This window comes from Carcharodon carcharias, chromosome 19, assembly GCF_017639515.1.
Source record: "Carcharodon carcharias isolate sCarCar2 chromosome 19, sCarCar2.pri, whole genome shotgun sequence".
In the NCBI taxonomy this organism is placed as follows: domain Eukaryota; kingdom Metazoa; phylum Chordata; class Chondrichthyes; order Lamniformes; family Lamnidae; genus Carcharodon; species Carcharodon carcharias.
This window is the reverse complement of record NC_054485.1, coordinates 28,636,898-28,663,425: the sequence shown is the minus strand read 5'-3', so window position 1 is coordinate 28,663,425 and position 26,528 is coordinate 28,636,898. Positions and strand designations below refer to the sequence as shown.

Here is a 26,528-nt window from a genome sequence, read left to right as displayed (position 1 = left end):
GAATGCCAAAGCTTAGTTTAGCCATTTTTTGAGGATGTTTTGACATAATATTGACCATATCCTGACAGATTTATATTGCAGGTCATAATAACCCATATTTGAATGCATTTCCCTTCAAATAGTACACCTACCAGTATTTATCATACTAAATTAGTGTACTGGGTCAGGCTGGCCATATTTAATCCATTTAGCATTTTTAATTAGCACCTTCAAGTAACATCAGTTGAAAGAAGCCAATCAGGATTATTAAAAAAAATCATTTGGCTTTCTTTCAAGATACTTAATGTCCTACTTGCAATTTGAAAGAAAAATTGTACAAGTTTTGTTCCTCAAATGAATTAACAAAATTTATCCCAGTAGTTAATTTGTGATTAGTTATTTTAGTTTTAAATATATAAGTTGGAAACAATGGGATTGCTCATATTTTTATAATTTATAAAAATGTAAAGTATGAAGCATGCTTCAGGTGTTGCTTACAATACCAGACAGAAATCAGCAAAATACTACCAGTTATTTGTTGCTAGAAGTTCCAATGACAAGTTGTTACATTTATATACACATACACATTAAGCAATGTGGATAGCATCACTATTAAACATTAAGGCAACATTCAATTGAGTAAAGCAATAAGGAGCACCAGCAAAATCGTGGTCAATCCAGGTTATTGGAAATGCCTTCCATTGGCTGGGTTCATACTTGACGGACAGGAAGATGGTCATAGTTGTTTAAATCCAGCCATTCCAGTCCCAGGACATCATTGGAGGACCTCTCAAGGTGCCAAGCTCAGCCTAACTATATGCAGTATGTACAGTCTACAGGATCCACTGAAGCAATTCACCCAAACTTATTTTAGCAGTAACTCTGAGTTGTGTGACCTCTGCCACTAAGGAGAACAAACAACAAGGTCATGGCTACTTGATCACTTCCAAATTCTCTGCCAAATCATGCGCTATTCTGACTTAAACATATGCTGCTTGGCCCTTCATTGTCAGTGGGTTAAAAGCCTAAAATTCCCTACCTAAATATCACTGTAGGAACAGCTTCAGTATGGAACCTACAGCAGCTCAAGGAGATGGTCTACCACTACCATCGAGTAAGTAGAAATGGATAAAAATGTAGCATTGCTAGCATTGCCCACATCTCAAACAATTTTAAAAAAACAGTTGATCTACAATAACCAAAATAAAAATTGAACCCTAAAGCATAATAGTTATGGTTCTTCAGCAAATTTCATTAGAGGGCCTAAAATTTACTTCCCTGTCCTTTTTTTATTTTTTGATCCAGAATCTGGGTTTTGAGAGTAGTATGCTTTAAGAAAGTGGCTTTTAAATAGCTAGTTCTAAAGCTCCCTGAATGTTTTTTTGTCATGAAAAATGTCCCTTGCCGTAAACCTGTTCTTGTGACACCACTACTTGTGCAGACTTTATGCCGTTTTGTGCTTATATGACTCCACTTCTTATTCCTGTTTGCTCCTCTTGCTTATTCACATGCAAGTAATTACAGAATTTGACACAAACCTTATCACTGTCCTGGATAAAATGGAAACAAAATTAGATTTAGGCTTTTAATTGTTGCTGAAATTCATGTGCCACATCTCTTGTTCTGTGAAATAGTGTAATGAAATAATTCACTTAGATGTAGAATTGGTGTTTTATTGATACTGTAAAATCTTGTGTACAAATTGTATGTTTTCATGTACTGATACAGAGGTGTGACTTACTTGAGGTTTGATGAGAAACCAGCCATATGCTAATTCCACTGTATATCCACTATATTTTTGCTAATCTTGTCATCTGTAATTTTCCAAATAAAATATGCATCTAGACTTCCATAAACTAAAAGTTAAAATTGCTTTATCACCATGCATAATATGCACCTAAACTTTTGCAATACCACTGTCAAAGTGTTGTTATTCCTGGAGCATGACAGGCCAGTTCCAAGTGACAGGTTGGAGGCCTGTTTGAGTGTGCCAAATTCAGAAGGATTCCTGCACTGCCTGCCTATTACATGTTTTATCATATAATATACTAATTAACATACCTGAACCATGACTATCAAAGTAGTCATCCCATTAAATGTTTTGGATGACATCCTACTACTTATGATGTCAGTTGAGTCCTTTGTGGATTAAAGCCTTGCAATCCCCCGATAGTTTGCCTCAGGAGAGCAGTCACCAAGCCAATCTTGAAAGAAATGCTAAGGATGCACTGTTGCAGGGAACAATTTTCTTTTGTATTTTCTCCGTTTCCTTGTGTGAGTTTCCATCCTTCTGCCCTTGTCACAGGCAGATCTGGCCTGATTTCCTCAAAGGGCCCAAAACTTCACTATGGAAAGATTGTTGATCCCAAACTGCATTCCCTATGAGGCCCACTTGCCAGCTGCAGGAAAAAAATCTTCTGTGGTTTGTTACCATGTATAATATGCACCCTAACTTCTTGATCAATTTTTAGGGAAAAAGCGTGTGTGGTTCAGTACCAGGGGTGGTGGGTATTACGGGCGGTATGATGTATACGCAGAATAGCTTGCATCCAGTTAACTTTCTGGTGTCAGTTGAATTCAGGAATTGTACTCCCTCTATGCAAAATCTAATAAATCTGTCACGTCCTTGACACCCTGTTTGACTCCATAGTTAATTTTGTGCAAACCTCTACTTGACTTGAATATCTATTCTACAATTGCTTGCTCATAGCAGTAGTAACAGGTGACACCAGTGAATTAATCTATCTGTTCCAAGGACTTCTTAAAATTGCAGAGTCAGGCCTTTGATAGCTAGCAGCTTTTTGAAACTGACCTACTCTGAGGAGCATAGAGGTGGCTGTCAGCTGTGCTGGGAATCTGTCCTCCAGAATTAGCTGTACTGGAGTGATTCCAGGTACAGTACTGCTGTAAACAAAATTTCAGCGGTTTCTAAGTTTTCTTGAAGACTTGGGTTGTATGAAATTTGAGAGAGGGGAATCTTGTTTATGAACAGCTCTAGCAGTCCTCGATTTAATCAAATGCTTGGCTAGATACTGTCAGACACCTTTTGGTTTCACTTTAGAGTTGTCAGTTTTGACTTTGTGGCTGTCACAAATTTTTGGAAACTCCTGGATCACATGAAGCTTGTGGCTTTCTTAATTTTGTTCCTTGATCTCTGGGTCTGTTTCATCTCCCAATTTAGATCATGCTTCTGGAGCCAAATCTCATGCTGGAGTGGGGTAAATGACACCCTCAGTTGGGTGAACATAATTTTTAGTAGAGCTACTCGTTTGCTGTAAGGCTTTAGATTAACCTGTCCAATCACGTAAATTTAAGCGAAGGTAGCCTGGCTGCTTTCCTTCCCTCCCAGCACATTCTGCCAGAAAAGGGATTAAAGCTTAACTTTTGCAACCTTTTTAATGCTGAAACTAGTAATTTCAACTGTCTGCAAAAGGCACATTTCCTCACAATGGCTTCTGTGGTGGGATCATTTGATCAAAAAATTGTAAAAAATGAAACTTACTGAAAATTTTGTCACAATTAAATTAAGAATGGCCTTGTCATATAAATGGCAATGTCCATATGCTTACTGTGTGACAGCTTGATCTTGTCTGTACATAAAGAGAACTAATTGTAAACCAAAACTTATTCAGAGAGTTTTAATTGGAAAACTTGTTTACTGCTGCTTAGATGCCTTAAGTTCATTTTTGTATTCTGCCATCCAGGCTATTTTAGATGTTTAGTTTGAAAATGTCTAAATTGAAGAATGTAAAGTCCAACATATACTTGTCAACAAAGACATGGTGCTGATTATTGCACAACTGTTAGGTTTGGCATCAAATGAGCTCTCATTTCCTTCTAAACCATTTGTGTATATCTTTTCTCCCATCTATCCTGAAGAAAAAGTACCTTTTTGTTTGTATTTTTTTAAAACTCTCAGATTCCCCATTTAACTGAAAGCAGCAGTTTGCCTAGTAAAAGTGCTGTACGATGGTTCTGTTGCCTTATGTCTACAGAACATGTCAGATTCCATGAATTGTCTTTATGTTATGTTCCATAGAGAATTTGTTTCGGAAATGATATAACAGTTGCAACTGTGTGCAAATAGAAAAATGGAAAAGGGAAATGAATACTACCCTCTTAAACCACAGTATTTCTTTGCCTCCCACCTCAGTCATGATCTCCTTTGATATGAAATCCTGCTTAACTAATTTTTTTGTCCCTAGGTAATTGGAATTGATCTTCAGGAAGCTCAACCGTATTAGTTTGAATGACTGTAAGGATTGAGCTTGTAATGCATTCCTTTGTTCTGTTTTTCTTGCAGGCTTTTTCAGTATTTTTTGTTTGTGTAGCATTCACATCAGATATAATATGCCTACTCTTCATACCAGTGCAGTGGCTTTTCTTTGCTGCCAGTACATATGTATGGGTTCAGTACGTCTGGCACACAGGTATGTTCAATTTTTTTTTCCAATTCAAATTGTATCTTTTGTAGAAAAAAAAGAGTAAACTTTAGAATTATGAATCGTATAAAGAAAGGCATGATTGGACAACTGCTTGAAAGTCAAGTTTCTAGTTAGCCTTACTGCCACAATTGCTGATCCATGCCAGGTTACTGCAACAGCCTGGGAGGGAAGAAAGGCATGTTCCTCTCCAAAGAAGAGCAAACTATCTCTGTATATTGCTTGCAATACGTATCTCGATAACTAACTTGCAACAGTCAGATTAATTTTTGTATATGAGAATTGACAAATACATACATTATCTCTCCTGCTAAATTGTACTGCATAAGTTTCACTTTGCAACCGTATGGCTTTAATGATAGGCTGGTAATAACATTAGCTTTTCTTTCCCTGTTTTGGCATGTTGCTTTTATAGTACTGAATAAGCATACTAATGCTTTGTCATTTGCTAACTAAGATGTAGTTAAAAGCCCAGATATTGCATGCAAATCAATAATATTCTATATATTGTGGTGTTTCATGCAAAATGGGGATAAAACTAATATTAACTTAAAGATGCACTTTTTCTGAGATCCGTCCTCAACCAAATTGTAATGCACTCTGCCTGGTTTTGGGATCAGTATGTCAAAGAACCAACTAAGGAACAGCTTATTCAAGATCTAGTTTTGTGCAATGAGACAGAGATAATTAACATTCTTGTAGTAAAGGAGCCTCTGGAGAAGGGTGATTGTAAGATTTTATCTTGAATTTGAAAGTTATTTAGTTAAGTTTGAAACTAGGGCCTTAAATCTAGACAAATCAAACTATTTAGGCATGAAGGGCGAGCTGCCTTAAATTGATTGGGAAACTAGATTTAACAGATTTGATGGCCGACAGGCAATGGCAGACACTTAAGGAATTCATTCATAATTTGCAATGATTATACATTTCCTTAAGGACAAAAAATCCTTATAGGTAGTCCAAAACAAAATCAGAATTACCTGGAAAAACTCAGCAGGTCTGGCAGCATTGGCGGAGAAGAAAAGAGTTGACGTTTCGAGTCCTCATGACCCTTCGACAGAAGTGTTTAGCCATGCCTACTTGGGGAAGTTAAAGGTAGTATTTAATTTGAAAGAAAGAGTATTATAATATTGCCAAAAAGAATAATAAGCCTGAGGATTGGGAGGGTTTTAAAATTCAGCAAAAGATGACATAGAAACTGATAGAGAAAATAAGGTGAGAATAAACAAGCTAGAGACAGGAAAAAAAGCTTTTAAAAGCCTCTTTGGTATATAGATAGGGAAGAGTTTTATGAGAGTAAACGTGGGTTCCTTTGAGGCATGCACAAGAGAAATTATAATGGGGACTAAGGAGTGTCAGAAATGTTAAATGAATACTTTGTATTGTAGCCTTAGAAGGCACAAGAAACAAAATGAGGAAGTTAAGGATATTAGTTTAGTAAGAACAAAAGTAGTGGAGAAATGAATGAGATTAAAAGCCAACAAATCCCCTAGACTTGGCCAGCACCCTAGGGTTTTAGAAAAAGGTGGTTTTAGAGATACAGGAGGTATTGTTTTTAATCTTCCAGAATTTCCAAATTTTGCATTAGAAGGTAGCAAAAATAATCCCTTATTCAGGAAAGGAAGAAGAGAGAAAGCAGGTGACTACGGGCAAGTTAGCTTGGCATGAGTAGCAGAGAAACTGCTAGAATCTACTATTAGAGATATGATGACTGCATACTTAGAAAATTATATGATTTGGCAGGGTTAATGTGGTTTTATGAAAGGTAAATTATGTTTGGCAAATCGATCAAAGTGTTTTGAAGTTTAAACCAGCAGGGTGGATAAGAGGAAAATAGTGAATGTAATATATTTGGATTTTTAAAAAGCATTCAATAAGATGCCGCATTGGAGGTTCTCACACAAAATTAGGGCTCATGGGAATTGGTGATATATTAGCATGGATTGAGGATTGGTTAATGGACAAAAAACAGTAGAATAAACAGGTCATTTTTAGCTTAGGTTGTATCTGGTGACATACTGCAAGGATCAGTGCTTGGCCTCAGCTATGCACAGTCTACATCAATGCCTTAGATGAGGGGACCAAGCATTATGTGTATAAGTTTGCTGACAAGACAGTATTGGGAGGCAAAGTAAGCTGAGAGGAGGGCACAGAGAGGTTGCAAAAGGATTTAGAAAGGTTAAGTGAACAAAAATGTGACAAAAATGCAAAGTTATCTACTTTGTTTGGAAAAATAGAATAGCAGATTCTTTTTCAATGGTGAGGGACTGAAATTTTGGTATTCAAGAAGGAGTTGGTGTCCTTGTCCACAAATCACAGAAAGTTAACATGCAGGTACCACAACAATTAGGAAAGCATATGGTATGTTAGCTTTTATTACAAAGGGATTTGACCTTAAGAGTAAAGAACTTTTACTGCAATTATAGAGACCTTGTAAGGAATTGGTGAGGCCACACTTGGTGTACTGTATACAGCTTTAATCTCCTTACCTAAGGAAGGATATACTTGCCTCAGAAGTAGTGCAACAAGGTTCACTAAACTGATCCCTGGGATCTATGAAAGGAGATCGAGTAGACTAGGCCTATATTTCCTAGAGTTCAGAAGAATGAGATGTAATTTCATTGAAACATATAAAATACTTAAGAGGTTTGATGGGGCAGGTGATGGGAAGATGTTTCCCCTAGCTAGGAAGTCTAGAACTAGGAATTACAACATTAGAATAAGGGGCCAGTCATTTAGGATTGAAATGAAGGAGACATTTTGTTTAGTCAGAAAATTGTGAACCTCTGTAATTCTGTATCCCAGACAGCTGTCAATGCTGTGTTGATGAGTATGTTCAAGTCAGAGATCGGCAGATTTTTGGATACTAAGGGGATAAAGGGGTATGAGGATAGTTCATGAAGTTAAGATAGGTGATTAGTTATAGTCTCACTGAATAACAGAGCATGCTCGAGGGGCCCAATGGCCCACTCCTCCTAACACTTGCCTCAAAAAATTGTACTGTAATGGTTGCCAATTGCCAAAGCCACTGTAGGTCTTGTTGCTAAGGGGGAGTCCTGGTTGACTTGTCCAGCAGCTCCTTCTTCCATTGGGGAAGAACTTAGCTTCCAGTTGATTTATCTTCCTGAGTATAGCTGATGTTAGTATTTTTATTTTATGGACTGCTGCTAATAGCAGCCTTAAATTTGGTGAAAATGTTTTAAAATAAATAGTGCCTCTGATGACAGATATACTAGAAAAAGAATCGGCATCTTTTCCAGCCAATGTGGACTCAGTGGTCAGCTCATTAATACAGGTCAGTGATGTGGTATGCAAAGTTGTTTTCTGCTCTAGGCTGTGGAATCCACTTCATGGTATAAAAGCAGCAAATGTCACAGCCACCATTCTTCAGTCATTTGCCAAATTTGTTTGTGAAGGACATTGGATTTACCAAGCATGATGGGCCAAATGTTAGAGTGAGGTGGAACAGTAGCTGACGTTATTTAATTGTCCTGGTTAACATCAAGTAGCCCAATTTATTCTGTGTGTCGTTTCTGCTAATTTCATTGCTTTGCAAGTTTTATTTTAAAACTGAGTACATTGTGAGTTAAACCTGTGAGGTATCAAAATTGTTTATCCTATTAATCCACCAAGTAATGGAAACTCGACCAGTCTCTGTTGCTAAAACAATTAAATGGATGCTCAATGTTCAAAAAAGATTTTGGCTCTTCTGCTCAGTGTATTATAAATTCTAGGGTGAAGGATGAAAGACAGTTATTTTGAGAGTGAATTGCACTGCCTTATGAAGTGATGCATTTTTTTTATTATCTATTTGTCTTCACCACAGAGGCAACACTTAACTCAAATAATAAAATGTGTTGATATTCTTTGGGCAAATGCAGTGGTAAAATGCAAACATTTTAGAAACAAAAATCTACTAGGCTGGATTTCTTCCTTCAACTCAGATTTTCTGGTTGACGTAAGTCTTTTCAGCTTGTGAAATGACCAGTCTAGCTCTAGCTAGGATGTAGGATGCTAAAAATATTCATGACATTATGTTAACAAACAAGCATGAAAGTTATTGTAGAGGAAAGCTCTGCTAGTTGAATGCATAGTTTGCAAACTGATCTAATTTTGGATGACTCTTGCCATATGGAGAAAGGTTTCTAATATTCCCCAGCCCACCTGTTGCTTTACTAATGCCAAAATGATAGTGAATTATCCAGTAGTGGCTTTACGATCAGCTAAGCTCCCTGAAGAAAGCTCTTCATTTAATTTACAAGTTGGGTTCAAGCTTAGTAAAAGGGGGAGAAAAGCAGAAGACAAATTCCTAGCTTATAAATGGCACAGCTCCCTTCCTGAGGAATCTAATTACTTCGTTTAATAATTTTTCTTTTAATATTTGCAAATGAAAGTTGCAAATTTCAAAAAGTAGGGTTAGGTACTAGCTCATAACTAATATTTCCATTTCCCTACACCAACCTTTGCAGCTTTTCTGAGTCTGTATATTAATTTCTAATGAATTACTGGCGATTTAATTCAATAGGGACCAAGTTAGGTTACAAAATCGCAATTCACAACTCTTAGAACTTGCAGAGATAGAGAGTTTAATTCTATCTCAGAAGCCAACTCCTGGACCTGCTTTGACTCTATGCTAATCCATTCCCCATATTTGACTTTTAACACCTGCTGGTAAGTGGCCTAACAAGAAGGGTGATGGAAGAAAAGTGTAGTCATTATCTCACAAACAAATGACTTCCTTTAAGCTTATTTACCTCACATTTGCATTGAGAGGTCACTTGCTACATTTCCATTGCTGGAATGTGGATGACACCTTGGGAATCAGAGATTTGTGGAACTTGCAATAAAAACAAGATTACTGTAGCAAATGGCCAAATGGGAAAAAGTATTTGAAAGCATATGTGATTCCTTAGTGGTATCCTAGTTTCTGAATTTTTAAATCCAAATTTTTATCTAATGCTGCTAAATCTGATTTATGCAGCTAATGAAAATCTTTCTAGAATGTAGCAGTTTGAGTAGCCTTATTTTTGTAAAAAGGCTTTTGGCAAACTTTCAACGTGTTATATAGCTAGTATGTGATGCAAGAAAATTACAGCTATCTTTCACTTTTTCGTGAGAAAGGCAGTATTGCTTTCACTGGAATGTTAATGAAGCATTGTCTCATCAACTAAAAATTTCAATTATATGAATAATCTTATCATTTTTTTCAGAAAGAGGAGTGTGTTTACCGACAGTATCACTATGGATACTATTTGTTTATATAGAAGCAGCAATCAGATTTAAAGATTTAAAAAATTTTCATGTAGACCTTTGTCGCCCTTTTGCTGCACATTGGTAAGTTATCTCTGTCTTGACACCTTATTTGTGAAGCTCTATACCAGTATATGTTATTTATGATCAGGATTATCTTCTCAGGATCTGTATACCAAGCAGTAAAGTGAATCCAGTATCCCTGCATAACAAATCTTTGATTTGTGTAAAATTGTATTTTTTATTACTGTCCACCCAACACTCCTGTCACATGCCATAAGTGAGATTTATAAAATAAGGGTTGCTAAATATTACGCAGAATAACTTGCTGTCTGAGAGACTCCAGAGTAACTCATTTTTTTGGATTCTGACACCTTTCACAGCTCAAACTCAGGTTTCGCCATTTGTGATATCTAAACATTCGGATTAGTCTTTTTAACACATAAATGTGTGTTCCAACCATTTTGGTTAATCTGATTAATTTGTAGTTCTAGGGAATTGTGACTAATACATTAAGTTTTTTAAACCAATGCGTTTTCTTATCTGTGCACTTTCTGGTTAAAGTATTACACTGTATTTGTATAATCCCAAATAAAGTGAGAACCAGTTTATTTGGAACTTAGTTGACAAGGATTGTTAAAATATTAATGGGAACTGAAAGAGTGGTGTACGTTTCTACACTACTTGAAATCCAATTTTTGTCATTGTGAATGCCAATTATGCCACAAGAAAGACATTTTTACCTGTGTTTTGGTGTAATTGCATAAATGGCTAAGAATAATGCCTAAGTAGAAAGATCCGCAAGCAAAAGTAACATACTGCTTCAAAATGTAGATGGATAAATATCTGTTAGAAATAGAATTAAGAGATAATAAAGGTAGTAAAGGCTGAAGGATAAATTCCTGAATGGGATATAATGAGGACAGTAAACCAGGGCTAAATAGTGGCAATTTAGGGATGAATAGCACTTTAATTTCTCTTTATTGTGTTTGATAACTGTGGAGGACTTGAAAAGAACTTTATTCTAGGAGATTATACAAGTGTGGCAGAGTCATAATATGGCTTACAGGCTATGGAAGGATTGGGCTTCATTTTCTGTTTTTATAACACCTTTATTCTAGAGAATTTGTTTACTGCCTTATTCATATTTTATGAGCCGTCTCTTGTCTCACTCCAAAGGTTTGAAGACAGCTGGGGTGAAAATAGACTAGCTGCCTAAGTCACTAATTTTTGTAACTTCATAGTGTTGTAGTTTGGGGGCATTCTGAGTGCTGATAAAGATCATCCCTCTGCGTTTCTTTTAACACAAGTATAACCGTTTGAGAACTATTCAAATTTCAATGCTGTGATTTAATTTTTTTCCTGCCAGTTTATTTATTCAAAAGTTCAATTTCATGTTATAAAACTTCATCTGGTATATCAATGAATAAGTATGCAGTGATGTCATGCTGAGCCATACAGCCAAAGAAGTTTCAGGCTCCAAATTCATTGTCAGGGCACTGCCGTTGACCTTAACATCTTCAGACTAGAGAAGTAAAAACTGAACAAGGTTCCTCCTTTTATCCCAATCTATTGATTTGTGCAGGAAAGTGCATGTGAGGATGACTGGCTGTGATGGCTCTTGAGGTCATGAACCTATGGCCTAACAAAAGTTGCCACCTTTAGCTAGGAATCAGTTAGAAGAGAAATGGGATGAAGGGGGGAAAAAATTACTTCCTAGGAATCAAGGTTTCTTTGTTTGTTTATGGGCTGGAGAAGTGCAACATTGCTAATGAAGTTAGAGGTGTAATTTACTTAAAAAACTTCGATTCTATGAAATTTGGCGAATACTTTTTACAAATCTTTTCATTTGAAAGGAGTCGCAGAAATTTAATTTGCTCTGTCAAATGCAGATTGTTTTCCCTAATGTGGCTTTTAAAGGTTGAATTTTTAATTGCTTGGTGACCATGATTTAAGATACCTGTTAAGAGTGTCTCTCTTTTCTTCCCTTCATAAATAAAGCATTGGTTATCCTGTGGTGACCCTGGGATTTGGCTTCAAAAGTTATGTAAGCTATAAAATGCGATTGAGAAAACAGAAGGAAGTCCAGAAGGAGAATGAATTCTACATGCAGCTCCTACAGCAGGCCCTACCGCCAGAGCAACAGATGCTACAGAGGCAAGAGAGGGAAGCTGAAGAAGGTAAGAATTGACTTAAGTAGTGTTCATGAACACTATTTCTTTGGAATAGGGCATGTTTTACATCAGGGAGCAAGTAATAAAGGTTGGTAATCAGTGAGGCGTTAGATTCAAAGATACCTTGTTCCACCACTAGCTATAGCAGTGCTGTGCCAATTTCCTGAGCAATATAAGCTCCAACTTGGCCAAAGCTCTCTCCCTAACCCACATTCTGTGCCAAATCCTTCTCTCAACCATCTTTTGCCCTTGCCAGCCTTCTTTGATTTGACACCCTCTAGTGCATTGAATTCAGAATTTTTGTTTCTTGGGAAAAAGTATTGTTTGGGGCAGGGAAAAAGTTATACCCCTAATATTTTGCAGTCCCACGAAGTTTGGTATTTTTTTTTAAGTCAGCTGTCTAAGCATTGATCCTTCTGAACGTGAATACATGGTTTGCTAACAAAACTGAGGCCAAATGCATAACTTCACCTTCAAATGATACTTTCGCTTTGGGGAGGACCACTCAAGTCAAAAGGAATTTCCAAAATTGTTGAAATCTTTCATTATGAAGGCATGAAATATTTATTGAAAGAGGCTTCTCCTCAGCATTGAGACCAGAACAATGAATCCCTAGGATTTTGATAATTCAAGCTACTAGCAAAGGCCACTAAACCGGGAACTGTATCTAGGCTGCTTGGGGTTTGTGTATTACTCATCTTTGAATATGCCTTTAGCTGAGCAATCTGAACACCGTATAATGTTCTAATTTTTGAGGAAACTGCAGCCAGACCCATTCATGTAGATTTGAGTACTTAAAACTGTTATTGTACCACCAGTTATTTAGCACAAGAATGAATGTACTATGTGGTTCCCAATCCACTGGATCTTCTTTGGATTGAGCATAAAATAGTGATCAAATTATGCACATCAATTTTTTTAATCAGTTGTATCTATTTAATTTAATATATGATTCTAGAATTTTATCAGCTATGTTGAGAACACCATTCTGCCATTCATAGAGCTTTCATGTTTTAGATTAATGGAATGAAGAATGCCTTAGAATTCCTTTCCTACGAATGCAAACTGTTACACCCATGCCTAAGCAGATGTTGGAGAATTCCAACTGTGCTCTTCATGTAATGGTTGCTGCATAGATTCACCAGAATGATACTGGTGTTTAGGAGTTTGAATTAAGAGGACAAGTTGCATAAACTTGTCTTGTATTCCCTTGAGTATAGAGTATGGAGGGATGATTTGATTGAGATCTTTAAAATGTTAAGGGGCGTTGGTAGGATAGGTACAGAGAAATTATTTCCTCCTGTGGGGGAGTATAGAATAAAGGGACATAAATTAGAGCTACAGTAGCCCATTCAGGATCAAATTCAGCTACCAATTTTGCACACCCAGGATATTGGAAGTCAGGAGCTCTCTTCCTCAAAAAATTGTGGAGGCTAGTGCTTTCAAGATTGAAGTAGATAGATTTTTTATGGCTAAGGGTATTGAACAATATGGAGCAAAGATAGGTGAATAGAGTTGAGATGTGGATCAGCCACAATCTAACTGCTTGGGGCTCAAGGGCTGAATGATCTGTTCCTGCCCCTGTGTTCCTAGCCTTTACTTATTGGTGCCATTTTTGCTGCTGAGCCAGAAGATTGTGGGTTCAAGTCCCACTTCAGACTTGGGCAGCTAACTTAGGCTGACACTTCAGTGTAATAATGAGGGTGTGCTGCAGTTTTAGGTTGTTATCTTTCAGATGAGACATTAAACCGAGGCTGGTAAAGAGTACAAATCAGTAAAGTGCGGGATGTTGGGAATAGGAAATGGAGCATTTTTTTGACTACTTATTCCCAGTGTTTTAAAATAAAACCTCCAGGTAACTATATTATTGTGAGATGCAAGGTAAAATCCCTACTCAGGCTCTATATGATCTTGCTCAAATGTTGTCTAAGCACTACTTATTGAACATGATTTTAAATGCACGAAATGCAGGAAATACTTAGGTGTGGCAGCATCTGTGGAGAGAGAAACAAAGTTAACGTTTTAGGTTTGTGGTTCTGATGATGCATTTTTGTTTTTATTTCAGATTTCCAGCATCTGTAGTATTTTGCTTTTATGCTTTTAAGTGCAATAATTTACCTTTAATTTGATCATGTTTTTAAAAGAAATTGCTAGGAATGATAAAAAGAAAATCCTCTTAACTTACGAAGGTATATTTAATGCCTGTTATGGCCCTGCCTGTACTTTGCTTCGTACATATCTTTTTAAGCATTTTAAGGTTCTCTTTAAATTAGTACATATGGATCGAAGTGCTTCATGTATTGCATTTATATAAGACCTGTTTAGGTCTTATATAAATTTGCTTTTCTTGTCTGTACAGTAACTATTTTTCCATTTTCTCTCAGCTGCTGCAGCCAAAGGTATCACAGATATGGATTCTACACAGCTCCCGCAACACAATGGAGGAATTCCAGCAGGTAGAAAATTGACGACAGCTTTACCAGAACTAGAATACAAAGAAAAAGGGAAAGAGAAGGACAAAGAAGCCAAAAAACCGAACCTTGGGATAAACAATAATATTTTACAGCCAGTAGACTCAAAAATACAAGAAATTGAGTACATGGAAAATCATATCAATAAAAGATTGAATAATGAGCTTGTAGGGAGCACAGAAAACCTGTTAAAGGAGGACTCATTTACAGCTGCTTCAAAGAATTACAAGAATGCTACTGGGGGAATCAATTCTTCACCCAGAAGCCACTGCACATCCAATGGCAGCATCCCTTCATCGTCATCATCTGCTAAGAATGAAAAGAAACAAAAATGCACTAGCAAGAGCATGAGTACACACAAGGAAATAATGGAAAACTGTATACCTAACAACCAGCTCAGCAAGCCAGATACATTATTAAGGTAATATCTTTTTATAATATTTGCAAAACCTTTTTTTTGCCTCGCATGACTGGGAGAAAACGAGTCTCACCTAGTCAGAGAACAGTTAGTGCCACCTACAGTTGTATATAACCTGAGAGAATTACCTGAGGGTATTGCTGTGAAGTAGCACAAAATAAATCAGTTTATAACTAGGGTGAGCAAGGGAGCTGAATGAAACTTTTGACATCGGCCATCAGTTGACAAAGTGACTGCCACTACTAAAACAGTTTTTGTCATTTTTAGTAAGTGTCTTAACACGTGTACATTATAAAAAAATTATTTGTACTATTTAAGATCTTGTATCATTGTTGTATAACTTTGAGCTAAATCTTCTTTGTTATTTGTATACCTCTTGTATACATTGTGCACATTTCAGTTGTGATGGATACGATTCAAATACTTCAACAGAATTTTCATCACTGCAGAATCATCTTGGTGAGAAGCTATTGTGTAAACTGATCAAAGCCAGCTGTATTTCTTCTAGGCCTATTTCCCTTTAGCAGAAGAGAGTTTCGAGTTAGTAACCATTTTTAAATTTAGGTATTGATAGAAATTTGAAATTCTTGATGCCTACCTATCTCTGCAATCTCTCCAGATCTACAATCCTCCAAGATATCTGCAATCTAATTCTGGCATAGCATATTCTAATTGCTCCACCATGGTGACCATGCCTTCAGTTACCTAAGCTCTGGAATTCCCTCCCTACAGCTCTCTGCCTCTCTACCCCACTTTCTTCCTTTAAGACATTCCTTAAAACCTGCCTCTTTGACCAAGCTTTTGGTCACCTGACTTAATAGCTCCTTATGTGGCTCAATGTCATATTTTGTTTTATAATGCTCTTCTGAAGTGTATGGGAATGTTTTATTACTTAGAAGCGCTTTATAAACATATGTTGTTAACGTGACATTGAAGTTATGTGTGCAGTTATTGGTATCTGTCACATGCTTTATGTTTTAACGTAGGAAATATAAGTCATGTGGGCACCCACTTTTGTGTTGATCCCAGAGCAAATGAATTTCTTTAGTAACCGCACCTTTTAGTTTGAAATAGCTGAATGTATGGTGCAAAATCAGGTTAGCAGCAGTTGTGTGAACATAGCAGCAGGCCATTCAGCCTGTCGAGCCTGTCCCAACATTCAGTTAGATCATAGCTGATTGTCTACCTCAATGCCACTTTCCCTCGCTATCCCCATATCCCTTGATGTCATTAGTAGTCAGAAATCAGTCGATTTCTGTCTTGAACATGCCTAATGATTGACCTTCCACAACCTTCTGGGGGGAGAGAATTCCAGAGTTTCACCACCTTCTGAGTGAAGAAATTCTTACTCATCCCCGTCCTAAATAGCCTACCCCTTATTCTGAGACTGTGCTCTCTGGTTCTAGACTCACCAGCCAGGGGATACATCCTGTCCACATCTATCCTTTCACACCCTGTAAGAATTTGTAAGTTTCAATGAGATCATCTCTCATTCTTCAAAACTCCAGAGAATACAGGCCCAATTTCCTCAATCTCCCTTCACAATCCTGCTATCCCAGGGATTAGTCTGGTGAACCTCCATAGTATTCACTCCATGGCAAGTATGTCCTTCCTTAGGTAAGATACCAAAACTGTACATGGTACTCCAGATGCAGTCTCAACCAAGGCTGTATACAATTGCAGCAAGACATTTTTACTATTGTACTCAAATGCCCATGTGATGAAGGCCAACATACCATTTGCCTTCCTAATTGCTTGCTGCACCTGCATGCCAACTTTTAGTGACTCATGAACAAGGACTCCCACTCACTTAGCCTGTACAAATCCCCTTGAAGCCTCCTTGCATCCTCCTCACAACTTACATTCCCACCTAATTTTGTATCAACAGCAAATTTGGAAATATTACATTTGGCCCCCATATACAAATAATTTATGTGGATTGTGAACAGCTGTGGCCCCAGCACCGATCCTTTAAGTGCTGCACTAGTAACAGCCTGCCATCCTGAGAATGACCCATCTATTCCTACCCTCTCTTTTCTGTCCATTAACTAATTCTCAATCCATACCAGTATACTACCCCTAATCTCATGTGCTGTAATTTTGTTTCCGAACCTTTGGGACCTTATCAAAAACCTTCTGAAAATCCAAAGACACTACATCCTCTGGTTCTGCTTTATCTATGCTGCAGGTAACATCCTCAAAATACTCCCAACAGGTTTGTTGAAATAGTTTCAACAGCTCATAAGTTGATATCAGTGTAGCGGTATTGAAGGTGTAGTGAAGGGGATCTGATGAGCAATTTCATATCTTTTGATTACTCACTTGGATTTAGAATTCATATTCTGAGGGCTATTATCAGGGATTATGTCTTGGTACTGTTAAAGAAGTGCTTGTCGGCTTCTTATTTGAGTACATCCATAGCGTGCCAATGTGTTATGAGAAGGAAATTTGTCAGAGCTGAGGGCAATTGGCTCTCCTGGTTTCTTTTTAAACTGATCAAGACCAGGTCGCAGATGGTTTTCAAGATAAATTATGTCACAAGAACTAGGTAACAAGTTATTGTAGGAAGTGTAAAATACTGCTGCTTGTTATATTGCATTACATTTCTGCCTTTATGAAAAGAGTGTTTTAACTTTTAAAGGGTTGTTTGATATCTATCATTAACTCCTGACTAGCGGATGATGAAATGCCAACAGTTTTTTCTTTGTCCCGTTGTTTATTCTTGGAGATTAAACATTGAGTGCAAGTTACTGGCCATGAGTACTGGAAATTTATTCAATACTTTTTCACTTTGGAGTTAACTGGCTACTCGTAGTAATCATGCCTATTTTGGATGAACCATGCAAATAGATGAAGAGTTACAAAGGCAATGGATTGCCAGCCATGCAAAAGCTTTCAATCTTGTAACACTCCTGTTCCATCCTTGTGATTTCTAAGACTTTGGGCACACTTGAAATATGTTTTAAGAAATCAAAACTTTTTAGTCATAAAATTTGAAAACATGAAGACTAGGCTGTAGGTCTGACAGCATCTGTGGAGAGAGAAACAGAGTTACCGTTTCCAGTCCATTTCAAGTACAAATATGATGAAATTTGTACTGTTTAAGGAGGGTGGAGCAGGTGAAGCTGGATAGGTCAGTGATAGGTGGGGCTAAGGAGAGATTTACAAAGATGTCTTGGACACAAGACAAAGGGATTTTTAATGGTACTGGTAAGGGCTAAAGAAGGTGCTGATGGTGGCATAAAGGTCAGTACAAATTTATCACATTCCTACTTCTCTTTAGCTCTGAAGAAGAGTCATGCGGACTTGAAACGTTAACTGTTTCTCTCTCCACAGATGTTGTCAGACCTGCTGAGTTTTTCCAGCATTTTCTGTCTTTATTTCAGATTCCTGCATCCGCAGTATTTTGCGTTTATACAAAAATAGACTGTAACCAGGTAAAATGGCAAAGTAATGAGCAACAGCAGTAAAAGGGAATAATGTTCCATATACAAAAATGTAGGCACAAGTACACGTGATTGGAGATTTAAAGAGGTTAAAAATTTCCTCTACCAGAGGAATAAAATTTCCCAAAGTTCCTAAGGAAGGAGCAAGCCATATGATAACCATTTCATAAACTGTGGCTAATACATGACTGAGTGTTTATGATGCTGTTTGAAAAATAAGTAGAATCGTGTGACATATTTGGGTACTGGCTTTGCAAAACAGTTGAGCTGTGCTGCATTTTACGTAGCTAATTTACCTTATTTCCATCGTTGCAACATTTGATGGCATGTTTTAAGAAAGGTGAGATCATGCCTGATTGACGTTTTTTTAAGGAAGTGACATCCCATGCAAGTATCAGAAAGTGTGTTTACTTGTGCACAACAGCAAAAGGAGCACCTCCCGCACATGCACACATGTCAAGAGTGTCAGCTGGTTACATTTAAACACTAAGTTGGTTTGACACTGACTAACAATAAAGTTGAAGTTACCCATTTTTAGGCCTGTGCAGGCCTTAACCAATTGCAAGTTCTTGTATCTAATTTAGCTATCATTTATCAACTGTTCCCTCTGTAAAACATGCTTCTAATGATTCAGTAAATGACGAAGATAAATAACCAAGAAATTGCAGTAAATGAGATTCCCAACTTCCAATGAGGAGAATTGATTGTAATATATTATGGTAAACTTCATTAAAAAAGTATTTTGAATAAAATAATTAAGAAAAAAATATTTATCTCATGTGGGATCCAAAACTATGAATCTAGGATTAAGAGTCCCATTATCTACCAACAGGGCTTCCTAGGCTGTGTAGCAGCTCCCTGCACAAAACCTTAAAATGTTGGGGGGGAAAAATAACATTGGAAAAAAATCTAAACCCATTTATTTTGTTTATTTTCATGGTCTGATTTATTATGGATTGTGTCCAGTTCCTTGGTCTTGTGGTGGAGGGGGGGGGGATTAATTTCTCTAAGTGTAACCATTTCTCTTTCAAAGCCACTGGGTGCATTTTTGAGACACACACAAGAATGGGTGTGAGGCATGAAGTGTCAGTTCACTTTTGGGGGTAAAAAAAGTAGACTTAAGCTGTCTGAGCGTTACAAGACGTCATCTGCTGGACTGTTTTGATTGACAGGCCATCTGGCGTAGGTTAGGAAAAAAGAAGGACCACCTGTTTCAAAGTTTCAATAGAATTCTTTGTTGCATTTCCCAAAGGTGGTTGTTATGTCATTATGAATGCTTAGCTGAGTTTCAAAAGCTACAATTATCTCAGCAGGGTGTTCTGAGTTCACAGTTTGAGGTTATTAAGGATTAACTGTCTTTGAGGCAACTGAATCATGTATGTTTGTTTTTATAACAGATTAACCACTTGAGGTTTAAAAGCTTTGAATGGGTTTCATGAATGGGATTTTTTTGTTTCAATATTAAGTGAGTATGAGTGAGAGATGTACTAGATTGTTAGGTGTTTACTTTCATCTCCACATGACTGCTAAGGCCTGCCCATGGTGGATACTGAGTGAGTGGCTATGGAGGTAGCATGGGGGCTATGAGAGTGGTGGTGGGCTGGTGAGGGCGAGAGGGCCTAACAGCTTCTAAGCAGCCCGTCTCAGCACTTGCCCGCCTCCGTGGCCACCTATGATCTGCTACTGGGATCTGCAGGCCCAAATCTCTCCCTCATTTGCCTGCCTGCCTGTCCATAAAGAAAAATAGGTCCTCTGGGACCCTCTAAACTGAGGCAAATCTTTTGCGTCGGGAACTTTCGGCCTCGTGTTGTTAACGTCATATGCAAAAAAAACTTTAGATTCAAAATAATGAGGGGTCTGGACAGAGTATACTGGGAGAAACTATATCCATTGGCAGAAGGACCCAAGAACCGTGGGACATTGATCTAAGTGATTGGCAAAAGAACCAGAGGGAAAGCTTTTTTATGCAGCGAGTGGTTAGGATTTGGAATGCGCTGCCTGAAAATGTGGTGAAGCCAGATTCAATTGTGGCTTTCAAAAGTGATTGGATAGCTTATCTGAAAAAAAAAAATCAGTGCTATGAGGAAAATGTGGGGGAATGGGATTAGGTGAGTAGCCCTTACAGAGCGTAAGCACAGATACGATGTGTCCTTCACCTGTGGTGTTACAGTTCTCTGACTCAGTTCCTGATTAGGCAGTCTCAATCAAGGTAATTGTCCAGACATTAGGCAATAATTCCATCCTGTTGCTAACCAGGAAGGCATTAGGAACAGTTGTTCACGTAGTAGCAGCTATAGTAGGGGCTGAGTGTGGATGCACAACTGTTCCTGATGTACAATAAAAACAGAAAATGCTGGAAAAACAGCAGGCCTGACAACATCTGTGGAGAGAGAAACAGTTAACGTTTCGAGTCTGTATGACCCTTCTCTGTGCAGATGCTATCAGACCTGCTGAGTTTTTCCAGTATTTTCTGTTTTTATTTCTAATTTGCAGCATCCCCAGTATTTGCATTTATCTTATGTTCCTGATGCATTTCTGGTCAGCAGCAGAGTTAGTGATGTTGGAAAGTCTTAAGGTACAGTACATTTTGGCTTCCAGAAAATCTTTGATAAAAGTTTTGTGTGATAGGCTACGGCAATAGATACGATAGACAAAATTTAGAGGCTTGTAAGGAATTCACTAAAAGAGAAGAACCAACAGTTAACCTTTGCGGCTGTGTTGTGGATCAGTGCTGGAACCTGTACTACTGCTGCTTGATATATAAATAAACAGTCTACATTAAAAATGGAATGCAACTTTGTCAAATTTGCAGATGGAACTAAATTTGGGGAGAGGAAACTGCAGTCCATTCTGAAGGAATAGAAAGAAACTACACAAGGGGATGGACATAATTTGCAAGTGTTTAGAATTATAGTGTGTAAAATTCAATCAAAATACATGCAAATTTTGCATTTGGAAGGAAAAAAAACATTTTTTCAGTGCAGGGTTTAGAACTAACTAGGTGTGGCGACCTTTGACCTAGAAGCAGTACAGTAAAGAAATGTTGCAATTCCTTTAAAATGTCTGTGAAATCTTTAATTGGCTTTAAGAATGTTTGAAAAGGACTTTTAAGAGTTTGCATCAATTGCAAAGGGATCAATTGTAATTTTCTTGAATAATGAATGCTGGTCCATGTGGCCTGGCAACCCTTGACCTGGAAGCAGTACCAATAGGAAGGAGGTTGTGAGGCTGGCAGGTACAAAGGAGAGGTACAAGCAGAGGACTGGAGGATGAAGATACTCAGCGTACAGATGCAGACACAAAGAGAAAGCAAATAGAGATAGAAGGAGGAACACGGAGAAGTCTTGTGAGGAGAATAAGCAAATCACTCTTGGGAGTAAGTCGTTTTTTCTGTTTGCCAGAAAGGGAAACGGGCTCTCTTGGAGGCAATGTGCAAGCTGGATAAAAAAAATCTAAAACAAGGAAAGCAGTGTGAATAGCTCCGAAATACTAAAGTGCTGAGTCTTTTTCCAGAAATGGCCAAACCATGAACCGGGGTTATTGGTTGGTTGGTGAAAAAGAATGCCTGGAAAGCTGCACCATCAAGACTGTTGTGACCCGTAGGAGAGAAGGTTTGTAGAAGTGTGCTTTGCTGATGAAAGTGAAAGTTGTTGTTGCATAGGACTCTTGACCTACCCTGCGTGAATAAAGAACAGCATATTGTGGAACTGTGTTGTTCTGTAGTGCCACATTTGTGCAAGGAGTGATGCAAATGCTTGTGTTGTATAAGATGTATCCTTGTTGTATTGACTAGTTAAAGTGAAATTTACCTGTTTATCTGAAGTATCATTTGCTTGTTAATTCATGTTTAATTTAAATTGGTTCCAATTTGTGTTGAAGTTAAAACCTACAAAAAGTAGAATCTTGTTAATTTTTCATTGGGGGGGCGGGGTCATTCAGTAAATTTGGATATTTTGGTTTACAGTTCCCTCAGAGGAATCGTAATACCAGGATTAAAGAGACCTGAACTTGATGTTAGACTTAACACTTGTTTTATTCATGAAACCACTTGTTGAGCTTATACAGTCCACTTCTGTTAATTCAAAATCATTGTGAGAAATAAAATCAGATTTTTCAATGATAGAACAGAAAATGCTGGAAATACTCAGCAGGTGAGGCAGCATCAATGGAGAGAAACAGTTATCATTTCAGGTCGATGGCCTTTCATCTTTGATCTGGTTGACTCTGTTTCTCACTCCAAAGGTGCTGTCTGACCTCCTGAGTATTTCCAGCATTTTCTGTTTTTATATATGATTTCTAGCATCTGCAGTATTTTGTTTCTGTTTTCGGTTTTTCAATAATTTAATGAAAGCAATTTAAATAAAAGAGTGGAATGCATTTTTTTAACTGAAAATTCAGATGACAGATCCAATGAAATTCTGATGAGTCAAACTTATCTGACACGAAATTCCAGCTGTCAAAGTTGTTGACCATTCCTGCTGGCAGAATAGCAAATCTCATAGAACAATGCCCATCATAAAATGAAATTCTGCACTGGTAATTCTGGATTAACTGAACTCGTCTAAGCTTGTCATGTAACTGGATTGACGAATTAGTTAGACCACACAAGTGCAAAGTCATGAAGTGCTGGCTAAGCCATCATTTAATATCGATATCTTCCTGTGAAAGACATGCAAAGCCTGAGAGTATGGCTAAACCTGTGAGAGAATTAAGTGTTGTCAATCGTAGAGAAGGTGAAGTTGATACAGCAAGTGGAAAACCATGGCATGAAGCAGAAAGCGGACGTTGCAAAGAAGTGGACGGTTCCACTATCAAGTTTGCCCATGATTATGAAACAAAAGACAAACACCTCGAAACAGTTCGACAAGCAGGCATTCTCTTCAACAGGGAAGAGGGTGAGTATGGCTGTCTATCCTGACGTTGAAGAAGCTCTGCTAACGTGAATCAAGGCAGCCCAAGCAGAGAACTTTCCCACCACTGGTCCAGACTGCAGAAAATAGGAGTGCCCTAGCAAAGTAGCTGGGGCCAGATGGAGCTCACCTGCAGCAATGAATGCTGGACCGATTCAAGACATGGCATCGTCTTCTGCATCGTATGTGGTGATGGTGCAGCTTTTACAGCAGCAATAACAGATGATTGACTCCAAAATGGCCTTGCCCATATGTTGAACAGTTGTGCACTACGAGACATTTTTAACGTGGATGAAACTGGACTATTTTACTGTCTTTTGGTAGACCACTCTGATGTGTAAAGGTGTAACATATAATGGTGGAAAGCAGAGCAAGGAACACATCACTGCTATGGTCTGCACTAACATGGATTGCACCAAAAAGTGGCAGCTCCTTGAGCTGAGAAAGCCAAAGAATCCATGTTGCTTCACGAATGTCAAGATGCTACCCATGCTGTACGAGGCTAGCAAAATCGCTTGGATTTTTGAGGCATAGATCAGGAAAGTGGGCAAAGAATCAATGAAAGAAAAAGAAGATTGTCATCACTACAGACAACTGCCTTGGGCACCCTGACATCACTGGCCTGAAGAGTGTCATGATTGTGTTCTTGCTACCTAATACCACTGCCAAGCTCCAGCCAGTGGATCAGGGGGTAATTAGGAACCTGAAAACCCACTACCGATAGCAGCTCTCAGGTTATCGAGGCCATTGATAAAGAGCAGGAGTACAATCCAACTGTACGAGAGGCCACATTCATGATAAAAAAAAGACGTGGAAGATGGTGATGGAAGCCACAATTCCAGCTGCTTCCACCACATGGGTTCAAATAGGTTACGACTGCACAAGAATTGAGAATGAGGAGGAGCAGGGTGAGTCCAATCAAACCGATGATGAAGTACTTTTCTTTCAGCTGCAGGAGGCCGGCGTGAAAATTCCAGCTGAGACAGCCATGGAATGTTATGTGGATGTGAATAATGCCATACTTGCACGATGGAACTGTCCTTAATAGATTCAGTACTCTTCAACCGAGGAGGCTGATATCCCTAAAGAGTCCAGTGAATACCCATCCACTCATCCGCCTGTATCCCTATCTACTCTGCCAAGGCAGTAGAGACGCTGGGGAATTTTGCACTGCATGACAATACTGAAAACATGTTTGATTGCAGTGGCGACATGGCAGACTGTATCGCACATGTCCAAAACGGCATGGTAAGCAGAAAAAGATTAGAGTTTTTCCAGAGCTAACTCCTGACATTTTTCAATGCCAAGCCCCGACCTTTTACAAGGATCAAATTGAATAAAGACTTTTTCACACAATGACTGCTTTACTGTGTTTTTATTTGGAATCTGAACCTGTTTTAGACATAGACAGTATTTGGATTCATATCGGGTTACATTGAGATATGTTCATTTGGGATGTTATGAAACTCCATTTAAAATGAATTTCAGGGGGATCCCCTGGGTTCGACTCAGATTTTACTGTAATTCTAGTTACACAACTTTGAATTAAATGGAATAAATCATCTTGCAAAAAACAATAAGGTCTGAATCAACATGGTGCTCCGGTCAGGTCACACTTTGAGCACTGAATACACAAAGCATTTGTTTGGAAGTAATATGGAGTAGGGACAGTACATTGATCTGTTGTATTGAAGGACTCATCACCGTTGAAAGGAGCAACTAACTTTGTAGAGATTTATAATGGCTTGAGTACATAATCTAAACTGGGCAGTGCTGCATAATCGGAGCTGCTGTCTTGTGGATGAGAAATTGAACAAGCAGAAGCAAGCCTTGTTTTAAATAAATGTAAAAGATTTCATAACACTATTCAGGGAAGACCAGTTTGTCCATCTTCTGGCTTTCCTCAACCATCATCACAAAATACTCTCTATTTTTTGCTGTTTGGAACCTTGCTGTGAATAGAATGACTGACTGCAGTGTTTGCCTTCCAAACGCTGACAACTCTTCAGAACAAATTCATTGCCTGTGAAGTATTTTGGGATATCCTGAGGACATGAAAGGTGCTATATAAATGCAAGTTTTTCTTTACTAAATAGTAAGTAGTAGAAAAGGTTAATCTGAAGCTTTGTTTCGGGTTCACCTGTGACTGCAAAAACATGGGGCATTGATACAAACTGGTAAGTTCAGGATTGATGTCAGGAAGCACTTCACACAAAAGGGTGATTAGTACTATCAGTAATCTTCCAGACAAAGTGGAAGGGGCAAAATTTCAAGTCACTGAGAAATCAGTCAGGTGCTGGGATTTCTGTGTAGGCTGTTTTAGATCTCAGAAGAAGAAGAAGAAAACTTACCTTTTAAAAAGAGAAGATTTGGCCCTTGGAGTTGAGAACTACAGTTCCTGATGGGCCTCAGTGGCTTCTGTGCATATGGCGACCAGAGAATGGCTGCATATGCACAGTTTGTTCTTTTTAGTTTTTATTTAAAGCTAACCCTGCGCCTGTGCAGAAAAGAAAGATGACGCCAAAAGTGAAAAAGTGCAAAAAAGGGGTCAGATGACTGAAGAAAAAAGCCATTACACAGAGAGGCACAAAAGTGGGAGTTGCAGAGAGCAGATTTCCCTGAAGAAAAGAGGAAAGTCCCAGAAACCAGGGAGAGGGACAGGAAAAAGTCCCAGAAAGGCAGATAACTCAAGTAACAAGAATAGGAATCAGAAGCAGGTCCTGTTCAGTAAAGTTAAATTAAGGAGCAGAGAAAAAGGCTCTGAATTAAAGAGAGGTAGCTGCAGGGAGCAGAATAAAAGCAAAGTGGGCTTGAGAGGCCAGAAGATTGAGGAAAAAGCCAAAGGTTGATGGCTGCTTACTATGGATCTGTGAAGCAGTGGTTTTCTGTTGGTTTGGCTGAGTCTCTGAGAGAGTGCGTGGAAGGCGAAGATTGAATGCATGTGGCAATCCAGGGCAGGGGAACATTGGAGGGAGAGATCGAAACTCTGGAGGTGGATCCTTGTTGAAGACATCAGAAAGCATCGTATGGGAGAAAATTCCAAGGCAAATTCTTCATGTGGAGATTAAAAAACCCTGTTTGGGAAAAAAATGTTTCCGTGAGACCGGTTAGCTCTCAGGGGTACGAGCGTCTGGGGGGAGTTGATGAGAGATCCATAGCATCTGCTTTGGGTGGCATCTGTCACTTGCCCTTGGAGCGCGATGTGTCCAACCACAAGTTGCCTATTGGTTTACATGGACTGTATACTTACTGTGAATATTACAGTATATAGATTTTTGTAACTTGTGTTATTCTTATGAAACTGTATATATCTGTAAAGATATGATTGTGGGTGAAAGAATAGTGTAATGTAGTTAATTTTCTTGTTCAATAAATGTTTTATTCTTTTGTTATAAGTACATCAGCAGACTTTGACTCTTGTTCAGTAGCTGCCCTAAA

The 26,528-nt window shown here is 38.3% G+C and overlaps 1 protein-coding gene across 4 annotated transcripts in view; it reads left to right on the top strand.

Annotated features, from left to right (window-relative positions):
- Positions 1-26,528, top strand: part of maco1b (macoilin 1b) — an 87,435-nt gene that overhangs the window by 43,867 nt on the left and 17,040 nt on the right. For 2 of the 4 annotated variants that reach the window (XM_041212624.1, XM_041212625.1), the window contains 5 exons: positions 4,283-4,409; positions 7,649-7,716; positions 9,632-9,755; positions 11,673-11,851; positions 14,230-14,737. In XM_041212624.1, the coding sequence (XP_041068558.1) occupies positions 4,330-4,409; positions 7,649-7,716; positions 9,632-9,755; positions 11,673-11,851; positions 14,230-14,737 (959 nt within the window). In that variant the 5' untranslated portion in view covers positions 4,283-4,329. The remainder of the gene's footprint in view (positions 1-4,282; positions 4,410-7,648; positions 7,717-9,631; positions 9,756-11,672; positions 11,852-14,229; positions 14,738-26,528) is intronic. The other 2 variants (XM_041212622.1, XM_041212623.1) reach the window with 1 other exon arrangement.